This window comes from Carlito syrichta, unplaced genomic scaffold (assembly GCF_000164805.1).
Source record: "Carlito syrichta isolate Samal-C Ts95f unplaced genomic scaffold, Tarsius_syrichta-2.0.1 Scaffold309200, whole genome shotgun sequence".
Classification (NCBI taxonomy): domain Eukaryota; kingdom Metazoa; phylum Chordata; class Mammalia; order Primates; family Tarsiidae; genus Carlito; species Carlito syrichta.
The window spans coordinates 518,089-537,885 of NW_007253296.1; the positions used below are offsets into that span (position 1 = coordinate 518,089).

At 38.6% G+C, this 19,797-nt stretch overlaps 1 protein-coding gene across 1 annotated transcript in view; it reads right to left on the reverse strand.

The window, feature by feature from the left end:
- ACACA (acetyl-CoA carboxylase alpha) overlaps positions 1-19,797 on the reverse strand; it is a 266,326-nt gene that overhangs the window by 54,642 nt on the left and 191,887 nt on the right. Inside the window, exons 42-45 of the mRNA XM_021717048.1 lie at positions 19,409-19,678; positions 15,104-15,201; positions 11,753-11,873; positions 11,097-11,207 (exon numbers count right to left, since the gene is read on the reverse strand). Of these exons, the coding sequence (XP_021572723.1) occupies positions 11,097-11,207; positions 11,753-11,873; positions 15,104-15,201; positions 19,409-19,678 (600 nt within the window). The remainder of the gene's footprint in view (positions 1-11,096; positions 11,208-11,752; positions 11,874-15,103; positions 15,202-19,408; positions 19,679-19,797) is intronic.

Sequence of the window (19,797 nt, forward strand, 5' to 3'; positions counted from 1 at the left end):
GCACATGACTGTAGTCCCAGCTACTCAGAAGGCTGAGGTAGAAGGATTACCTGAGCCCATGAGCCCAAGACTGAAGTGAGCTGTGATTCAGGTTACTGCACTCAAGCCTGGGTGACAGAGTGAGACCCCTGACCCCTACTGAAAAAAAATTCTGTTTGTCAGTAATCCCCTACTGATTTTTTCTGAATAGGCTGGTGTTGGGTGCAGACAGCTATGTGACTGACTGCCAAGCCCACGGAGGGCCAGACTCCAGAGTCTGGTGCATGCTGGGGCTGGTTTCTGGGTCGAGTTGCACTGACTCATTACTTTTGTGGCCTTTTGGCTTGTTTTCTCATTGACACCTGGTGGGCAGCAATTTTATTTTTTCCCTTAGAATACATCAAAAACCTATTACTATATTTCAGCCTAAATTTTAAGCTCCATGTAGGCAGGAATCTTCTTTGTATCTCCACAGCAAAAACAGTTTGACACCTAACTGATAAGCAAAACATGCATGTGAACTACCAGAGTTCTTACTGTTTTATAAAAACTCAACTTTGATTTATAGTTTCAGCAGGCTGAACTACTATAAACAAAATAAATTTTTCTTATTAATAGTATAATGTATAGCATCTTTCTGAAACAGAACAAGTAGTTTAGTTTTCCTACCTTTGTAGTTTTCCCCAGTGTAGATGTTTTCCCTCACCTTTCAAAATTCTTTATCTTGTCTAAGATTAAACAAGTAATTTTATATACTATAAAGTATTACTATATTAGGGTTGCTCTACTGAGGTACATAAACCTGCTTTCTGTGTTGAGAAAAGGCATACATTATCAATGGGTCAGACTGAAAATGAAGACACTCAAAAGTTGATTACATGTTCCAATGGTCTTGACTTATATTTGCATCTTATGCTGTTAGTTAAATTTGGATGGCTTCTTTTCCTTAGTAACACTGATTTCTCAATTTCTCAGATGTGCATACTATTTTGAAAGGCTTAAATCCCAGATACTGAGATAGTATTAAAATTAGGAATCAGTTAAAAATCAACCAGAAAAACTTGCAGCCCGAGCATGGTACTCTGTAGTTCAATCTAAAAAGCTCTTAAGGCTTCTCCTTTCATAATTCAACACTCCTGCCTGTGTACATTAGCTGATTAGACTTTGTGATGATGGCCACTCTGAATGAGAGGGAACATAGCTAGATTTGGATCCATGCACAGGGGACATTCCCTAGAATGATGAACAACCACGAATCAGGTTTCTAAACAGTCTTATTTCCTATGTCTTTATCATATCCACACAGTAGTCTGTGCACAGAGCCCAGGTCTGTCTTCCTCCTAGAAAAAGTGGAGTCCTTGCATTTCTAATCTACCAAGGCATGCAGTTCTTGCACTTTTAATTTATGAGTGTTGGGGGGGACCTCTCTGACTTGGGAACATATTGGCTCGGTCTAATGCTTGGAGATTATTAAACTTGGAGCTATGCTCCACTATCAAGTCTACAGATCTTTTATTTAGAAGATATGGTGCTCTAAATGCACAAAGAGCTCCCTGTCACCTTCACATTAAAGCCCCTAGTGCCTGGTAAATGGAATTATATAGCTGTCATCTCCTTTCCCCAAAGTTTTAAGAGTACAATGGGCTCATTTTTTCACACTCCATCCCAGCTTCAGAACTAAGAGACCTACTTTGTATTGATTTAAGATCTCAGAAATAAATAAACCTGCTTCACCGCTGTGATTCACAACAAATTCATGATACACTATTGCATGATATATTTCAAGCTCTGGCTCTGGCTCTCTTTTTCCTCTGGTGAGTGATGGGGGAGGTGGGAGGTGGTAGGGAGCTGCAAAGCTGACAGTCTGATGGTTATTGGAGATGGTTGCTGACTGCAAATCCAAGAACAGACACTGTTGGAGGAGTATGAAATTTTTTAAAACTAGGGGCAAGGGCGAGAAGCTAATTTACTTGGGTTTCAGACTGGGGTTGGGGTGGAAGAAAGGATAAAGGGAGGAAAGGAGGCAGACAGAGCAGCAAAGCTTCAAGAGAACACACTGCAAAGACAGAGCTATGAATGTGTGTAGAAAGAGAGAAAGGTGAAGAAATTCCAACATATGAAGGTGTAACATATGACTGACTGGAAAATGAAGAAGATGAATAAACTACTCTGCCTAAGGGACCATGCACACCAACTTAAGTGGGGCCCTTGCTGGAGTTCAGGGGCAATGTTTTAGTAGGGAAGGAAGTACAGAGTCTCTACATGCCAGCACATGAGAAGTAGAGGAATTTCTTCATTCTAATACTCAGGAAGCATCAGAATCCTGGAGGTTGAAATGGACAATCTGGAGATAGGCATAAAACAGGTCCACATAGATAAAATGAGCCAGAGACTGACTGCTCACTGAAGTGAGAGAGTAATAAATCCTAGCAGCTTAGCTTTTGTTTGTGTGCCTTTAGGGCTTTGATACCTCAGTCTACATCACCTTTTTCTGATTTCACCAAACCTTGGACTCAATGAGTTTTAGCTGGAATCTACAAATATAGCATCCAAAAGGACCTAGCTTCCAACAACGTATTAGGATCCTGACTTTCAATAGGCGAATGATGACAAAGCAGGAGATAACTGGGCTCCAGAAGGATTGTGTGACACTGTGCAGGAGACCCCTAAGGTTTCATAGAGTACTTCAAAGTGGAATTAAGTTTCAACTGTTTCTCTTGTAATTACTATTATTTAATTTTTTTTTTTTTTTTTTGAGTTGGAGTCTCACTCTGTTGCCTAGACTAGAGTGCAGTGGCCGCTCTCAGTCACCGCAGCCTCGACCTGCTGGGCTCCGGCAATCCTTCTGCCTCAGCCTTCTGAGTAGTCGAATTACAGGCATGTGCTACCACGCCCAGCTAATTTATTTTATTTTATTTTATTGTAGAGATGAGGTCTTGCCTGCCCAGGCGGGTCTCAAACCCGCGGGCTCAGGCAATCCACTCACCTCGGCCTCCCAAAGGCATGGGATTACAGGCTGAGCCACCGAGCCTGGCCCATATTTTTAACTGGCAAAGTAATTTATGAATCCAATTTCTTTTCTAACTTGGAACAGCATTTTCATCTTCATTACATTTGTTCTTGAGACAAGACCAGACTTTGAACACAAAAGTACACGAGAAAGATTTTAGTTCCATCCAATTTCCCATAGGTCATACCATAAAACTGGGAGTTTCTTTGTTAATTCTGAATACTATTTTTTAGAGCAGTTTATTTATATAGAAAAACAGACTTTAGCGAACTTTACATAGATGAATGGAATGGCTCCAAAAGTACTGAGTTCCCCCCTCAGTTGAATTTTTCAAGGATAATTGAAGGACTATTTGGCAATGGTGGCAATATTTGGCAGGAAATTTAAGCAATGGTTGGATGCTTGAACTTTTGAAGATTTTTGCACTCCCAACAATTATAATTCTAGTCACTTGTGATTGTGAACAACAGAGCATTTGCTTTTCTGTAATCTGGGTATGAAACAAAATAAACAATTCTTAAATCATTATGCTCTATAACTTCCATGATTAGTCTAATACATAACAATTTTATGTTTCACTAATATGTAATCTCACTAATATATAATAAACTAATAAGTAAAAACCTTTTTTATTCCATTCCCCCAGTCTATCCTCTCCCTGCCCCAGCCTAACATGGTTCCCTGGCTACAGATCAATATGCATCTTCATAGCATCACAGAATACTAGAAAGTAAAGATAATTTAAGATTAAGAGATCACCGGGCTCAGTGGCTCAGCCTGTAATCCCGCGCCTTTGGGAGGCTGAGGTGAGTGGATTGCCTGAGCCCGCGGGTTCGAGACCCACCTGGGCAACGAGACCTCATCTCTACAATAAAAATCAAAAAATCATCTGGGCGTGGTAGTGCATGCCTGTAATTCCGGCTACTCGGAAGGCTAGGCGGAAGGATCGCCGGTGCCCAGCAGGCGAGGCTGCGGTGGCCGGGAGCAGCCACTGCACTCCAGTCTGGGCAACAGAGTGAAACTCCAACTCAAAAAAAGAAAGATTAAGAGATCATCTGATTTTCTGCTTTAAGGTGGGAAATGTATTAATCCTCCCATTTTACAAAGAAGAAACTGAAATCCAAATAGATTAAAGCCCAAAGTTGCTTGCCTATTAACAGGCAGAGAGGAGATTGATCAAAGGGTTTTTTTTAAATCTAAAGGTTCAGTAACTCCAAAGAGTTTGAACACATTTATACTAGATTGTCAAACATAATAATTCCTGAGTATTCAATGCCTCAAGCAGAGTTTCAGAGCTTTCACTTTATCTAGAAAGCTCTAGACTGGTATTTGTTGTAGGTTCTCCCCAAATTCTTAGTCTCTAAGCCACCATACATGCATGGGCCCTCTTAGAGAGCCAGAGGCAACTTTGTTATGAAATTCTGCCTGGCAATTCCACTCAGATCTTCAAACCAGAGCACTCAGGATGAGGCTGCTGACAGCTCATTAAGGCTAACAGAGTCAGACATAAACTCATACAGTTTTCTACCAAACCTGAGGAATGTCAAATAAAAAACAAAACAATCCCCCAAGATGAGGCCAGATTTACCCATATTTTGTGCATGTGTATGGAGGGAGGGCTTGAAAACCCTTGTAAGGAGATCTGCCCATTGAGCCATCCTTTCTGAGAACTCATTCATTAATGCTAAAGCGTGGATTACTGAGAGGAAGCTAAAATGCCCTATTTAGAAAGGGGAGTGATCCCATCTGGAGCTACTGGAGTACAGGGACTGTCTATTGTGAAAATAGGTAGTTAGGGACTTTTAAAAATGCAAATTGCTGAACTGATCCTTAGTGTGATTATGGGCTATTGTATCAACAAGTCCTTGGGGACTCTTGTAGACAGATGACTGACATATATACTACCCTATCATGACCGAATATGGTGCCTCTCACATTAATGGCTTTCCAAAGTGTGTTGATTGTCTTTAGATAACATCTATTGGGAAAGTCAATATATGAATGTACTGCCACGTGAGGACTATCACCTAACATTTTCTTGAAGGAGTTTTTGCCTTCAAAGAATCAGAAAGTATAGAGAATATTATGTTTGTATTTCCTTTTCAGAGCCCGAATGAGAAAGGACCCTAAATGCACCTTAGAGAAGATTACAGCAGTGTCAGTGTTTTGACTGTATTAACTTTTTAAATTTTCACAGCGACCCTAGTACATAGGTACTATTATTATCCCACATTTTACAGTTAATGAAACTAAACTGCCCAAAGTCACACAACAAGTAGATGTTAAAGTCAAGACTTAAATGTGGGCTCTAGAGTCCATGCTCTTAGCTTTTTTTTTTTTTTGAGTTGGAGTCTCACTCTGTCGCCCAGACTGGAGTGCAGTGGCATGCTCCTGGCCACCGCAGCCTCGACCTGCTGGGCTCTGGCGATCCTTCCACCGCAGCTTTCCAAGTAGCTGGAGTTAAAGGCGTGTGCTACCACGCCTGGCTAATGTTTTTGATTTATTGTAGAGATGAGGTCTCACCAAGTTGCCCAGGTGGGTATCGAACCTGTGGGCTCAGGCAATTCACTCACTCCCAAAGCGTGGGATTATAGGCTGAGCCCAGCCTCTTAACTTCTTTATGTGCAGGTTATAATGTTGCCTGCCTCACAGTGAGGGCTAAATAATGTCTCCTTCCCTTTTAGAGCCTCCATGACTCTCATTTTGTATCAGAGTTAGGGGTGAGCATGGAGACTATAGTGTGGACAAGTCTTGCTCATGAGAGGAACTCTGGTATCATGCCTAAGAGTCACCTGAGACAACTTCACATTTTATATTGCATAGCTGCAGAAAACAACAATAACAAAACCCCCATAAACATATATATATCTATGAAAACTGAGATCCACAGAGAAATGTCACTTACTTGTACCAAGTAAGTCTCAAAAGCAAGATTAGCAGAATTAGGCCCCTATAGGACTAATAGCCTTAGCCACATCCATCATATAATTTCTTTTTTCTTGGCAAATTCAGTGGAAACAGGAACCTGATCAGAACGAATGAGAGTATGGAATTTTTTCTTTTTTTTTTGTAAAGAGAAGCAGAGCTTTAAAATATTTACCACAAGGAAGTCACATATTACTGTCCACTGTCTGGCAAATCTATTATTTTTGTTTCTCTCTGCTTTTCCCCTTCCCTTCTCATCCTCCCCAAAACCCCATCATTGATGTGACTTCGCATGGTTCAATTTGAAGAGAAAGGGTTGACACTCCACATATCATACTCCCATAATGCAGGTCTTACCTGCATAAGCCTTACCTGCACAGGCAATCACTGTTCAGAGGACAACCATAAATAGCATATTCTGATTTCTCTGTCTACTGAGTGGGCTCTCATCAAGTCTGGGGCAACAGACAAGAGCTAGTAGGCTCCAGTCTACATCACTATTGCCTTGCAATACTAGGACCTTCTAGCCTATTTACCACCTAATGCTACGTTAAATACACCAAACAGAAACCAAGTGGAAGAATGGTGGGGGAGGGAAAGTAAGTATAAACATTACTGGAGACATTCAAGAGGCACCTTCACTTAGAAGGTAGAGTTTATGACTCTACAAATCATCTTTGCTTCTTAAGGGACTATCTTACCAGTTCTCCAAATGCACAGTTACTGCTTTTGCCAGGCCAGCATGACTCCCTTTAAGCAGAGTAATTTGCCACATTCATCAGGTTTGCCCTTTCCACTCAATGAGGAATACTGAGGAATCTGCCACTTATAGCCTAAAGTTCCTGGAGTTAGGAACCTATGATCTACTGCCTTGAGTGACATCTTATTTATGTCATAATTCTTATAACATTTGGCCAAAAAGGAAAAGGTCAAGACCACCTTCTTTTCCTAGGTATATGGTATAAGCAGAGAGGACTAAGCTTTCCTCAATGAAACTTAGGGACATGGAAGTTCTGACCCAGATCTAGTTTCTGTCAATGGAACTAAGTTACATCCCCTCCTACTGTTTTAGCTTTCCTGGTTGTGAAATATGGCCGTGATACCAATAGTCTCCTCCAGAAGATAACAAGAAACCAGACAGAAATTCTTGATTTTGAATTTCAAATAAAGTCACTTGGGCTGCCTCTAATTACCAGCCCATTGCCTTTAAAAACTTGAAATGTCAAATCTGCTTCTGCAACACTCAAGAAAATTCAGATACTGTATCTCTCCTCAACTTGGTAATATTTTACAAATAATTGCAGGCAAAAAAGCAAGACAGAAATGGAAAAAAAATACACAAATACTGAGATCACAAGGGGAAAGGTATAAAAATACAAATGTGGAAAGCACTTTCTGGTTTTGGAACAAAAGACAGTGGCAAAAGAGGGTGTCCATGAATAAAATGTGTAAGTATACAGGGAAACCACTGAAAGTAAAAAAGAAAACAGGAAGCTGCCAGAAAATTTATATTCTATGTACAGGTTACTATTGTTGACTACAAAATGAAATCCTTTAAAAAGTAAGAGTCATGGGAGGCAAAAGGTAGGAAAGTGTAAACTAATTAAAAACAGGCTAACAGCAGCAACATCATGTGTTATGCTGAGATGGAGTATAGCCATAAAAGCCTGATGTGCACATGCAATGTATTAAGTTGAAAATGTGTGTCTCTTCAGCTTCCTATCTATTAAAGGAACAAACAATTTACATGTTGCTGCATTATGGGAGTATGATATGTGGAGTGTCAACCCTTTCTCTTCAAATTGAACCACGTGAAGTCAAATCAATGATGGGGTTTGGGGAGGAGGGTGGGGAGAGAAGGGGAAAAGCAGGGAGAAACAAAGTTTTTAAAAAAATCTCTGCCTCAGCAAAAGTTTTCATTAAAATTTTAGACAAATGATCCCTGTGTCCTTCTCCCTTGCTGCCTGGGGCTCCATGCTATTTCTATGCAAATAACAACCTCGTGGTTTATATCTTATTATTTCCACCGGAGCTGCAGCGACATGACCTGAGACGTGTAAGAGGTTGGGGGGAGGGAGGTGGAGAGGAGAAAGAGAGAGAAAGAGAGAGAAGAAAGGGGGGGAGAGAGAGAGAGAGATGGAGTGGGTGTTCACTCACGTGTGAAAAAATATTGTCAGGAGTGAGCGTCAAGAACAAAAAAAAATTGCAGGGATAACGTGTTTATTTCAGTCCCCCCACCCCCAGTCACCCCCACCCCTTGCAAACCAGCACCTTTTAAAATTCATTGGGCATCAGGCGATCATGCACAATCCATCTGCTTTCACTTTATCATTTGCATTTCATGCCTCCTGGCTTTTGATGTGCTGATACTTTGATGCAGTCAGGAGACGCGCATTATCATTATTTCAATTTTCAAAGGGGTCAACGGGATCGGCACTTGCACACACAAGATTTTTTTCCCCTACAACCTCTGTACACTCCCTCTTCTTATTCTTCGCCCCAATGTTTAACATAAAGGATGAAGACTCAAAAAGGCAGGGGTTAAATGTTTACAGTCTGAGACCATATATAAGCGTGCATATAACATCTACATTTTCACTTTACAAAGGTACACACTATGAGCAAAATGACCAAGGCTTAAGAAAGGAGGCTCTATAGTGTTTCAAACATACAAAGATTTTCTCACACATGGACACTCAGGGAGGTACACAGACAGAGAAAGAGAAGGCTCTATAAGCAAGACACAGACACAAAGAGACAGATCAGCGCTCACAAAGAAAGAAACATGCACTCAGAGTGACTTGCACAACCCAGAGTGTGTAAGACGGAGAGAAACCAACTGAAAGAAAAGCAAAGAGAGATGCAGAAAGTCACCAGTACACACAAAGACAACATGCACAAGGAGTGAGTCAGAGGAAGCCATCTATCTGAGCATGGTATATCCTGGATAGTTTCCTTTTTCATACCTGATAAGCAAAGGGGCTGATAGGACATTCTTAACGAATTTGCATGAAACCAGGTGTCTTCAGCAGCACGGCTCTGTACTTAAGAGGTGCTGACATGAAGATAGTGAAGCAGGCAGAGCAAGATTAGGTAACCTCTATAACTGATCACTCCCTTCAGCTGAAAACGATCATGTCCTTCTGGAAGTGAGCATTGTTTGGTAAGTTAAAGTATAGCTTTGTTTGTCTTTCCCCTGTAGCTAGACTTTTCCTTTAACAAGCAGCCCTGTAAGCTAGGAAGAAGGTGAAAATAATGAATTTGAGCAGAAAATTCAACTAGATTTTTTAAAAATTCCTAATGCTTTCATTATACCACAAATGAAATTCAACTAGCAGGTTTTCAAGTAAAAATAAACAAATAAAAATAGCAACAACAAAATCCCCAACATTTGCTTTTTGTAATATTCTTTAGATATAGTATTGGGGGAAGAATGCAGTGTAACAAGACACATTTCAGAAATTAGCTCTCTGTCCAGGTATGGGAAACAACATGGAGATATAGGTATCTTTTAAAATTCTGTCCTCATAGCTAATGCCTAAAATTCTCTTCAACATTCATCAATATCTCCTTCTAAGAAGGTATCCAAAAGAGCAACTAAAAAATTTTAAGACTCTCAGCAGCTTCTCCTGCTGCAATAATAATCTTCAGTAGCGATAGTTCACAATCTTTATTTCTAGGCTACTCTCCAAAAAGGGAGGAGGACAGTAGTTAGCGATATGCTGCTTTTCCTTGGAGAGAAAAGCAAACCTAGGGAGGAATACAGAGCTTATATGAAAACAGAGAGTAGACCAATCACATCAAATGATTCTTCTAATTTCTGATATCCCCATAATATAATTGAACCAATGAAAGTATCAACTTTTTCTAAATAGGAATGATGGGATAGAATATTTAATCCTTATCCTTCCATTGAAAGTCAAGACTTGATAAAAAGTTCCTCCAAGTCTAGTAAACAAAATATTCAATACAGTTTAGTATGTGTAGTAACTCCATAAGCTCAATTACCAAGCCATGTAAGAGACAGGAAAGGGGAATTGAAATTTTAATGAGGTCCAGAAAGTTTTGTCAAGAACCAAGGTCTTTTTTTTTTTTTTAAAAAGAGATGAAGTATCACTATGTTGCTCAGGCTGGCCTCTCCTGGACTCAAGTAATCCTCCTGCCTCAGCCTTCTGAGAAGCTGGGATTACAGACACATCAGCTGAACTAGGTACTCTTACTTGTGTTTTCTCAATTGATCTCTACATTATTTAAAGGTATAGATTTTTTCCCTTTGACATATAAGAAAGCTGAGGAGCTGAAAGGTTATTATCAGTGTACAAGGGCAGTCAGTCCCATACTACTCCCATATATATTTTTGGCCCTAGAAAGACAATAATTTTCCTCTGCCTGCAAAGAAGTCATTCTTTATATATTCAGGCATTCTTAGTAGTTTTCACTCTTAAAAGCAGTAACTTCACCATCCATTTTTCCCCTTTGGAAAAGCCCCTGTGAACCTGGATTAAAAAGGCACAACCCTTTCTTTGGAAGAGAAAATAAATCCCTGTCATACTCTTTTCCCCAGAAATCAATCCATGCTTCCCACTCACCCATCTTGCCACTCAATATTTACCAAGTATTTCTTCTATGTACAAGAGACCACCAAAAGTGTCTCTTGGAAAGGTGTATTCACAGATTTCTCAAAACATTAAGATTCAATATCCTCAACACCCAGGCCAGTACCTAATTCATGAGGTAGACATAAAATGGGAATGAATACAACTAGAATCAGAGATAGCACCATGTATGCAAACAGATCTCCTCACATTCCTTACTAATAGACTGTGAAAAAGGGAAGGGGGTGGGTGGGACAGAACAGAAACATTCAATTAATTCTCAGTTTTTCTAGAAAGACACCAGAAAATGTAAGCTCCTTGGATCAGGGGTTTTATATGGTTTGTTCACTAACACCTACACACGGCTTGGAACACTGTCTGGCACACAGTAAGTACTTGAAATGTTTGTTAAATGAAATAAACGAATGAAAAGGCAAGCAAGTCAATGGGCAGAAAAGACGGAGAAGAGACAAGACAGACTGAGGAAGGCATGTATGAATGGCTTCCCTCCAATCAGGATTTTGAATTAGAATTCACCATAACCTTCAACCAGCTTCACATACTATTCCCAAGCCCTGGAAACTTACTTTGTTGAGGGCCCCAGCTCCTGTTAGAATTAAGTGAGAATTCTCAACCTGGATGGTTCTCTGTCCTAGCCGGACAAGGTAAGCCCCAATCCCAATAGCCCGGCATGTCACCTAAAAAAAGAATAAATTCTACATGTCACATATTTATGTCCTCTCCCAGCTGTAAGAACTAAGGTACAGGTAAGTAAAATTCACATTAGCAGAAATAAATATTGCTTTTTTAAAAAAGTCTGTTTGGTTGATAACAATACAACAATTTCCTGGTCAAAGAAAAGAATACGCAAAGACTCAAAATTCATTTAATGACTCAGGTGTTACACAAAGGATCACAGACCCCTTACTTCTCCTAAACTTTTGCTTGGTATCCCACCAGAAGTGTAACAAGGAAAGTAGTCAGAAGAGGAAATTAAGCTGTTAAAAGTCTGGTAGAATATTTAGAGAAACTAAAGGCTAAAATGAAGTACTAGATTTATTTGAGGAATTCAGCTATTTATATTATTGTATCTTATTGTTATCATACATGATTAAAATAAAATTATAGATACACAATTTTCAATAAATGCTCTTATTTTTGTCTGAATAGCAGTGATGCGGACAAAAATAAACCTAGTCACACAACCAGCTTTTCAAAAATTGCACATTCTAGGAAGATTTACCAGGCTGATGGTGATGATCTCATCATAGGCCAGTGAGGATTCTCCAGCAATCATTCCAGAACCTCGAAGGTTCTCTGCTCCAAGTCCTTCTTCTTTCCCAATAATATCTGTTATCTTGTACCTAGTGGATATAGTCATGCCAAATTATAAAGGTTAAACACAGTAACAACTAAATCCATTAAAAGAATAATTACCGTTAAAAGGCTGCTAAAAGCACATTGATGGCCTATGTTTAACACCAAGGATTTACACTCTTACTTATATACGCCTCATTCATATGCCCTTCCTTCTTAGTTTAGTACCTATTTTACCTGGAAGCAATGTGCTATAATAGAAATAACAAAATCTGGAATTAAACAGATAGATTTAAATCCTTACTCTGATACATGCAGCAGTGTGACTCGGGATAATAGTAACTTTTATAAAGTAGAGGTAATAATATCTACCTCTAAGGGTTGATATGAGAGTTAAATGAAAGCAAAAGGAGAAGGTTTGACACACAGATGAGTCTCAGATTTTAAGTGTCCTCTCTTACTTTCTAGAACAAGTTTCTTAAAAGCAAGGTCAATGTATATCTATAATAAGCAAAAGGCAATAAATCAACAATTTTAGACAGTTTTGCATAGGAACAAAAAATCCAAACAGAGGGGTCGTGAGAATGCTCAGCCTAGTTTCTCAAGTCAAAATCTTCTCCATATCCAAGACAAAGATGAAGGAAAAGGTCAGAACAGGGAACTCCCATTCCTGCTCCTTCATAAATATCAAGTGTATACATGAGGGTCATTGGATATAGTACTCTGGAGGGGCAGGTGGAATGTACGTAAAAGTGAAATGCTGACCAAGTTGTTCAGAAAGCATCCTGTGGATCTAGTGGGAGTCACTCATCTGTCTTCCTGGTAGGGGATTAGGAGTGATAGCTGATAATGGGAAATGGAAGATGGGGAATGCAAGTAATAAAAGAAAGGAAAAATAAAAGTTGGAAGTAGAGATGGGCACATGTTATTTACTGTTGTATGTGTACCCAGAAGGCTTGGCACTGGGCATAATTTTATAAATTGAAATAATAAATAAGTATCCCATAGTGGCTCTTAAACTACAGTCCCCAATCCCCATATTTCTCTGATCCCTTCTTTATTTCCAGCTCTCCATCAATTCATTTTCTTTGCCCTTGCTGTTGGTCTGTGACTTTGCATCTCTGCTTCCTAGATTCTGCTGCCTTTCTATTTTTAGCCTCTCCCAATACCAAAAAATCCCTAATTCTTCCTTTTGTTCTGTGTCTAGTCTGTAGATTCTAGAGTTATGTTAGAAATGAAGCTAATCTCCCTTAAAGGGTTAATGAACCACATAAACGGTGAGGAGTGGGGAGTAATGTGTTATTTTTATAAGATACACATGCCATATAGTCACAAATGCTCAAGGGTCCAGTAAAACTTTCTCTGTAACAAAAGTAATATGCAAAATCAATACCTTTCATGGTTACTAGTAATAAGAGTTTAACAAATATATAATGGGGGAAAATCTCATTCAGAATAGCAAGAAAAAGATGCAAAATATTTAGAAATAAACATAAAGAAATTGGCAGAATCCCACCATACCCACTATGTTTAAGGTAACATGGTGAACTCTATTCAAGATATTTTAAATTTTTTAGAAAAACACTACGATGTGTGATATCTGTTGGAACTCATGTGAACTAGCTTTAGGTAGTTCATAGTAGCTCATGGGTTTACATTGGAATAGTGCTACATTTCTTTGGACATAAGTACTTAAGGTTGTTTGGGTTTAACTACTTAATAAATAGAAATATTAGGTATAGCTTTGAACCTAGGGTTGCTATGAAAAAAAAATTACTGAGGAACAAAGGGAACCATGAACGAAGAAAGTTTGAGAACATCTGGCATAACCCATATGAAGAAGATGACGAACTTAAAAAAAAATACACTTAAATAAATGGAAAAATGCACCATGTTTCTTTCTAGGAAGAGTTACTATTATGAAGATGTCAGACTTCCTAAATTGATATATAAACCTAATGTAATTTGCAAAAAGATCATTATAGAAAGTTTTTGGAAATTAAAAATATAGTCACCCTACATATAAAAAACCAAAAATAGACAATAAGACTTGGGGAAAAATTAAAAATGTGAGAAAATTTGCCCCACTAGAATAGTTGCAACAGTGTGGCATTAGCTCACGCAAGAAAAGACAGAACAGGGCCAGGCTCGGTGGCTCAGTCTGTAATCCCAGCAACTTGGGAGGCTGAGGCGAGTGGATTGCTTGAGCCCACGGGTTGGAGGCCAGCCTGGGCAACCTGACGGGACCTCGTTTCTACAATAAAATAAAAAATTAGCCGGGCGCGGTAGTGCGCACTTGTAGTTCCAGCTACTTGGAAGGCTGAGGCAGAATTGCTGGGGTCCAGCAGGTTGATGCTGGGGTGGCCGTGAGCGTGTCACTGCCCTCCAGCCTAGGCAACAGACTGAGACTCCAGTTCAAAAAAAATAGAACAAAGACCATGAAATTCTGAATTCACTGGTAATCAAAAATACAAGTTAAAGTAACAATTGCTGTTTTTATCCTACTTTATTAAATGACAGTAATCAATGCTGGCAAGAGTAAAGAAAAATTAAAGAAGAGAAATAAGTCCCATCTTACACTGTTGATGAAAATGCAAATCTTGGGAGGACAATTCAAAATTATTTTTTGAAACTCTCAAAAATTGTCTTTTTGATCAGCAAATTCCACTTCCAGAAATTAACCCACAGGGAATAATCAAAACTTTTAATTTCTAAAACTTTATATAAAGGGATGTTCAGCACAGATATATAACAGTAAAAAATTAGAAACACTCTAAATGTTCAAATATACTATGTTCATTAGGATGGAACACTATGTAACTATTAATAAACATCACATCCTCAAATAATATTTTAAGACTAGAAGACACTTCTGTAAAAACAGTTTTTAGTGAAAATAACAAATTATAAAAAATAACTTGTATCTATCATAATCCTGATGATATAGAAAAAAAGGTATGTATGTAGAAGAAAACAGCAAGACTATACATAAATTCAAAATTGTGGCTTCAGGGTAGGATTGTGACTAATTTTTAGTTTTTCTTCATAATTTTTACATCTATCAATTTTTCTAAAATGAATATGTATTATACATTTTCAAACCTTAATAAATAACAAGGTCCTTTAGTTAATAAGTGGTAGTGCCAGGATATAAACCTAAGACATCTAGATTATGTAATCCTCAATGCTCTTCAAGGTTATGATCAGCAGTACAGGAAGGAAAAAAATTACTATATTCTCCTTTCTTTAGTTATAACCAAATTATTCTGATACCTACCTGGATTCTCCTTCATCCTCCACATGCTCACAATGGACAGAGTTGAGAGCACTGACTCTCTTATAGTCTTGAGGGGTCAGGTATAAATACTTGTATCCCTGTGAAACACAAATAGTTTTAACTCATTACTTGCCATTGTCACACAACCAGAAAATACAGCAAAGCATGCATAATGAAGGTTGTTCCACGGCTAGCTTTAAATTGCCACATCACTTCTTATAGTTACTGTCTAACAGAAAACTAGCATTGACAGTCCTTCTTTGAAAGATAGAAGTGCATATTTTTCAGTCACTGACTGTCCTTGAAACAAAATACCTTGTAGCTTGCAACTTCAAGTATATTCCATTCATTTCATTTTCAACAGGGTTAAGGGTCAATTTCTAATCTTTCCTGATACTTCTATTAAAGATATCAATACGAGATTAAAGAACTGTGTGAATTACTATTCTTCACTCTCTCAAATCCATAGTATCATCAAAATATATATGAGTAAGGGATAACTAAGAGAATCACAAACCTGGGAGATTTAAAATTAAAATCACAAGTCTATGCAGTGCTAATAGTCAATGAACACAGAACTCATACCTTTTGCCTAATAAACAATTCCTAATTCCCATTTGCATTTAAAAATTGTACTAACATTTCAGAATTGATGTATGTGTACACATACATATACACACTTACAAACTACAATCACATAGAACACTTGTTTAACTTAAGTGAACTAGTCTACTCAGCCTTTAAAAAAATAAGCAAACAGAGAAAAACATTTTAAATACTATGAGAAATTATGCCCACCATTTAACTCAATTAATTTATGTCCCACAGTGAGCACAACATGGAAAAGACATGAATCTGTAATTGGTCTTGCATGACTTATGACAAGATTGCCTTGTAGCACTGAGTGTTATTAGTATGTCAGCACACATTTATTGAGTGTCTATTATGTGCAATGTACAATTCTGGACACTGGAAAAACAGGAATGAACAAAACAGACAAAAATTCCTGGCGTTATGGAGCCTACCTCCTAGTGGGAGAGTCAGAAAATACAAAAAATAAATAAGTAAAATGAATAATGTTAATGGCAAAAAATGTTTAAGAAAAAAAAAATATAAGAAAGACAGGAAAGTCAAACTTTTAGAAATAGCCAGGGAAAGCCTTACTAAAAAGTGTCATTTGCATAAAGAGCTGAGGAGCTGAGGAATGAAACATGAGGACATCTAGGGGGAAAGCATTCTAGGTAGAAGGAACAAGTGTAAATGCATGGAGGCAATGAGTGTGCCTACCAGGTCTAAGAAGAGCCAGTATGTGGAATGGTGGCCACAATCAGAAATGAGGGCAGAATGGTGTTGGAGAACCAGTCTGTGTAAAATAACTATATGGTCTTTGGCTTTTACTTGAATGAGTTAGGAAGCTATTAAAGGGTTTTAATTAGAGAAAAGTTTGGAGCTGTAATCCGATTTATATTCTAAAAAGATCATTCCATTTTCTGTTGAGTGAGGCTGAGGGCAAGGCCAGGAGCAGGAGGGACAATTAGGAGGCTACTACAATATGCCAGTAAGAAGAGTTGGATTACCATGTAGCATTGGAAGTGGTTAGACATGATCAGACTCTGGATATATTTTGAAGGGATATAAACATGACTTACTGACAGAGTCGATGTGGGGTGTGCAAGAAAGAAAGAATACCTTCAAGTCTTTTACTTGAACAAATGAAACAATAGAAGTGCCATCTGTTGATATAGAGAAGACTGTGGGAAGAACAAATTTAAGAAAGATTAGAAGCTACATTTAGGCAGATATTTAGGCAGACGTAAGTAAAGATGTTGAGTCAGATATATGAATGTGATGTTCACGGGCAAGATATAAATTTGGAAGTTAATCAGCTTGTACATGAAATTTCAAGCTTTAAGACAGGATGAGGTCACCAAGGAGAGTGAAAAAGTAAAAGAGATTCAGGTATCAAGCCCTTGACACACTTTTCATTCTATCCCACTTTCTACAATGGCTATCTCACCAAACCAACAGGAGAGAGGACACTAGGTCCTGGTGGGATTGAGACTGGGGAGTCCAGAACTTCTTGGTCCTGCTACAGACTCTGTGGTCCTGATACCTGTCTCCATTCACAGATTATTTTGTAATGTAAAACACTGGTGGCCGGGTGCAGCACTTTGGGAGGCTGAGGCAGAATGATTGCTAGAGCTCAAAAGTTTGAGACTCTGCCTCTACAAAAAGTCAAAAGTGTGTGTGGTAGCATGTTGCTGTAGTCCCAGCTACTTGGGAGGCTGAGGCAGAAGGATCATCAGACCCAGGAGGTCAAGACTGCAGCGAGCCATGATCATGCCACTGCACTCCAGCCTGGGTGACAGAGTGAGACTACGACTCAAAAAAAAAAATTGACATAAAACTCATATAACATAAAATTTACCATCTTGAAATGTACAACTCAGTGGATTTTAGTATATTCAAATGTTGTGCAACCATCACCACTAATTCCAGAACACTTTCACAACTCCAAAAAGAAACCTTGTATCTTTTAGTGGTCACTATCAATGTCCACATACTTTTTGAATAAACTTTATTAAAGTATAATTTACATCCAATAAAATTCATCTGTTTTAAGTGTTATGATTTGATGAGTTGTGACAAATACTTGTGTGACCTATCACTACAATCAAAATATAAAATATTTCCATCATTCCCTGAAACACTCTTATATTTAAAGATGTGAAAGGCAGTAAAGGAAACTGAAAAAGAGGAGTCAAAAATGTAGGAAGAAAAAAAGACTCTGAGGTTCTGGAAACCAACAGAAGAAAGTATTTCAAGGACGAAAGAGTGACCGACTACGTCAAATGCTACTGAATCATCAGATAACTAAGATGAGGACAGAGAATTCACCATAGAATTTAGCAATATGGAGTCACTGGTGACTTTGACAAAAGTAGCGACAGTGGTTAAAGGTAAGGGTACAAGCTTACTTGAAGTGGGTTCAGGAGGGAAAGAGCATGTGAAGACTGCAAGAAAAAAACCACTCTTCTAAGAAGTTTTGCTGTGAAGGAGAAAATGGAGCAGGGATAGTAACTAGAGGGGTGTTTGCATGCTAAAGAGTAGATCCAGTAGAGAGGGAGAAAGTGATGATGCAAGAAAAAGTGGGAGAAGAGATGATCTACATCCTTAGGTTGGCAAAAAAGAAGATCAAGTATACAAGAGAAGGGATTGGCTTTAGATAGGAGCAGGAACTGTTCATCCAAAGTACAGGAGAGAATGCAGAGAATAAAGGGACAGATCAGCACAGACGTAGATACATGGACTCTGTCTTCTAATTATTTCTGTTTTCTCAGTGAATTGGGAAGTAAGGTTTGATATCAGCTAAGAGTAAGGATGGTGGGGAAAGGTGCTGGAGGTTTGAAGAGAGAAAAGATGTGAAATCATCATGCAGGAGATGGGTAAGCTTGAATTTAAAGTAATATTAGGCTGGGAGTGGTGGTTCACGCCTATAATCCCAGCATTTTGGGAGGCCGAGATCAGAGTATTACCTGAGCCCACGGGTTTGAGACCAGCCTGGGCAATTTGGTGAGATCTCATCTCTACAATAAATCAAAAAATTAGCTGGGCATGTGGCGCATACCTGTAGTTCCAGCTACTTGGAAGGCTGAGGGAGAAGGATCACCTGAGCCCAGCAGGTCAAGGCTGCGGTGGCTATGAGCATGCCACTGAACTCCAGCCTGGGTGACAGAGTGAGAGACTCCAACTCAAAAAAAAAAAAAAAAAAAAGTAAGATCAGTCAACAGACCTATGTGTTTTTCTCCATCAATGTTCAGCTGTGAGTAGATGGAAAGAGATGGATTTAAACTAGGTTTTTGTAAAGGCAAAGAGTAAGCAGAATGAAGAGAGAAGCAAAAAAGTTTCAAGTAGGGCAAGTACGTTGGAGCAGAAGTGGAGGATATAAGGAATTTTGATAATGATCAACCATAAGTCCTGGAAGCCACAGTGGAATAGTTTAAAGCTATACATTTTTGGCTTAGCATGTCTCATACTAAATACAAACCTACTATTTCATCTAGTATTCAACCAAAGAAATAACAATTTGTATTTAAGCTGGAGGAAAAACCAGGTGAAATATTGAGAAACAATTTGTGTCTAATGTGGTATCTTAAGGAATTTTCATAAATAATTTTGTGTTTAATTTTTATCATAATTGGTGACTTCTGAACTTAAACCTCTACCTTTCCACACCTCTCTACACATGTACACATGTGCATAACCATATAGCACCTTGAAGTATTTTCTTTTCTTAGTCTGTACCTTGTAGGGATCCTCAGGATCTACCCAGGCCACATGAAACATATGACGAATTTCTTCTGCCAGTCCAATTCTTGCTCCACTGTTGGCGGCTACATAGATGCGTGGAATACCATCTGCCCTGGCAAGTTCAGAAGCTCTGAGAAACAGCAAATCCTCCTGAGGCCCAAAGGACCCAATTCGATATGTGATGTCATTGCCAATAACAATGATATCTCGGCCTTCTGGATACTCAGGACTTTTAAGGGTCATTTTCCAAGCTACCATGCCAATCTGTAAAGGCATAAGCAAACAAACAAATGAATACAAGTTTCTTACATGTAGATATTTTTCTGGTTCCTTGAAGGTATCAGAGTATACACAGACACAGCCTTTATGTAAAATATGCACTG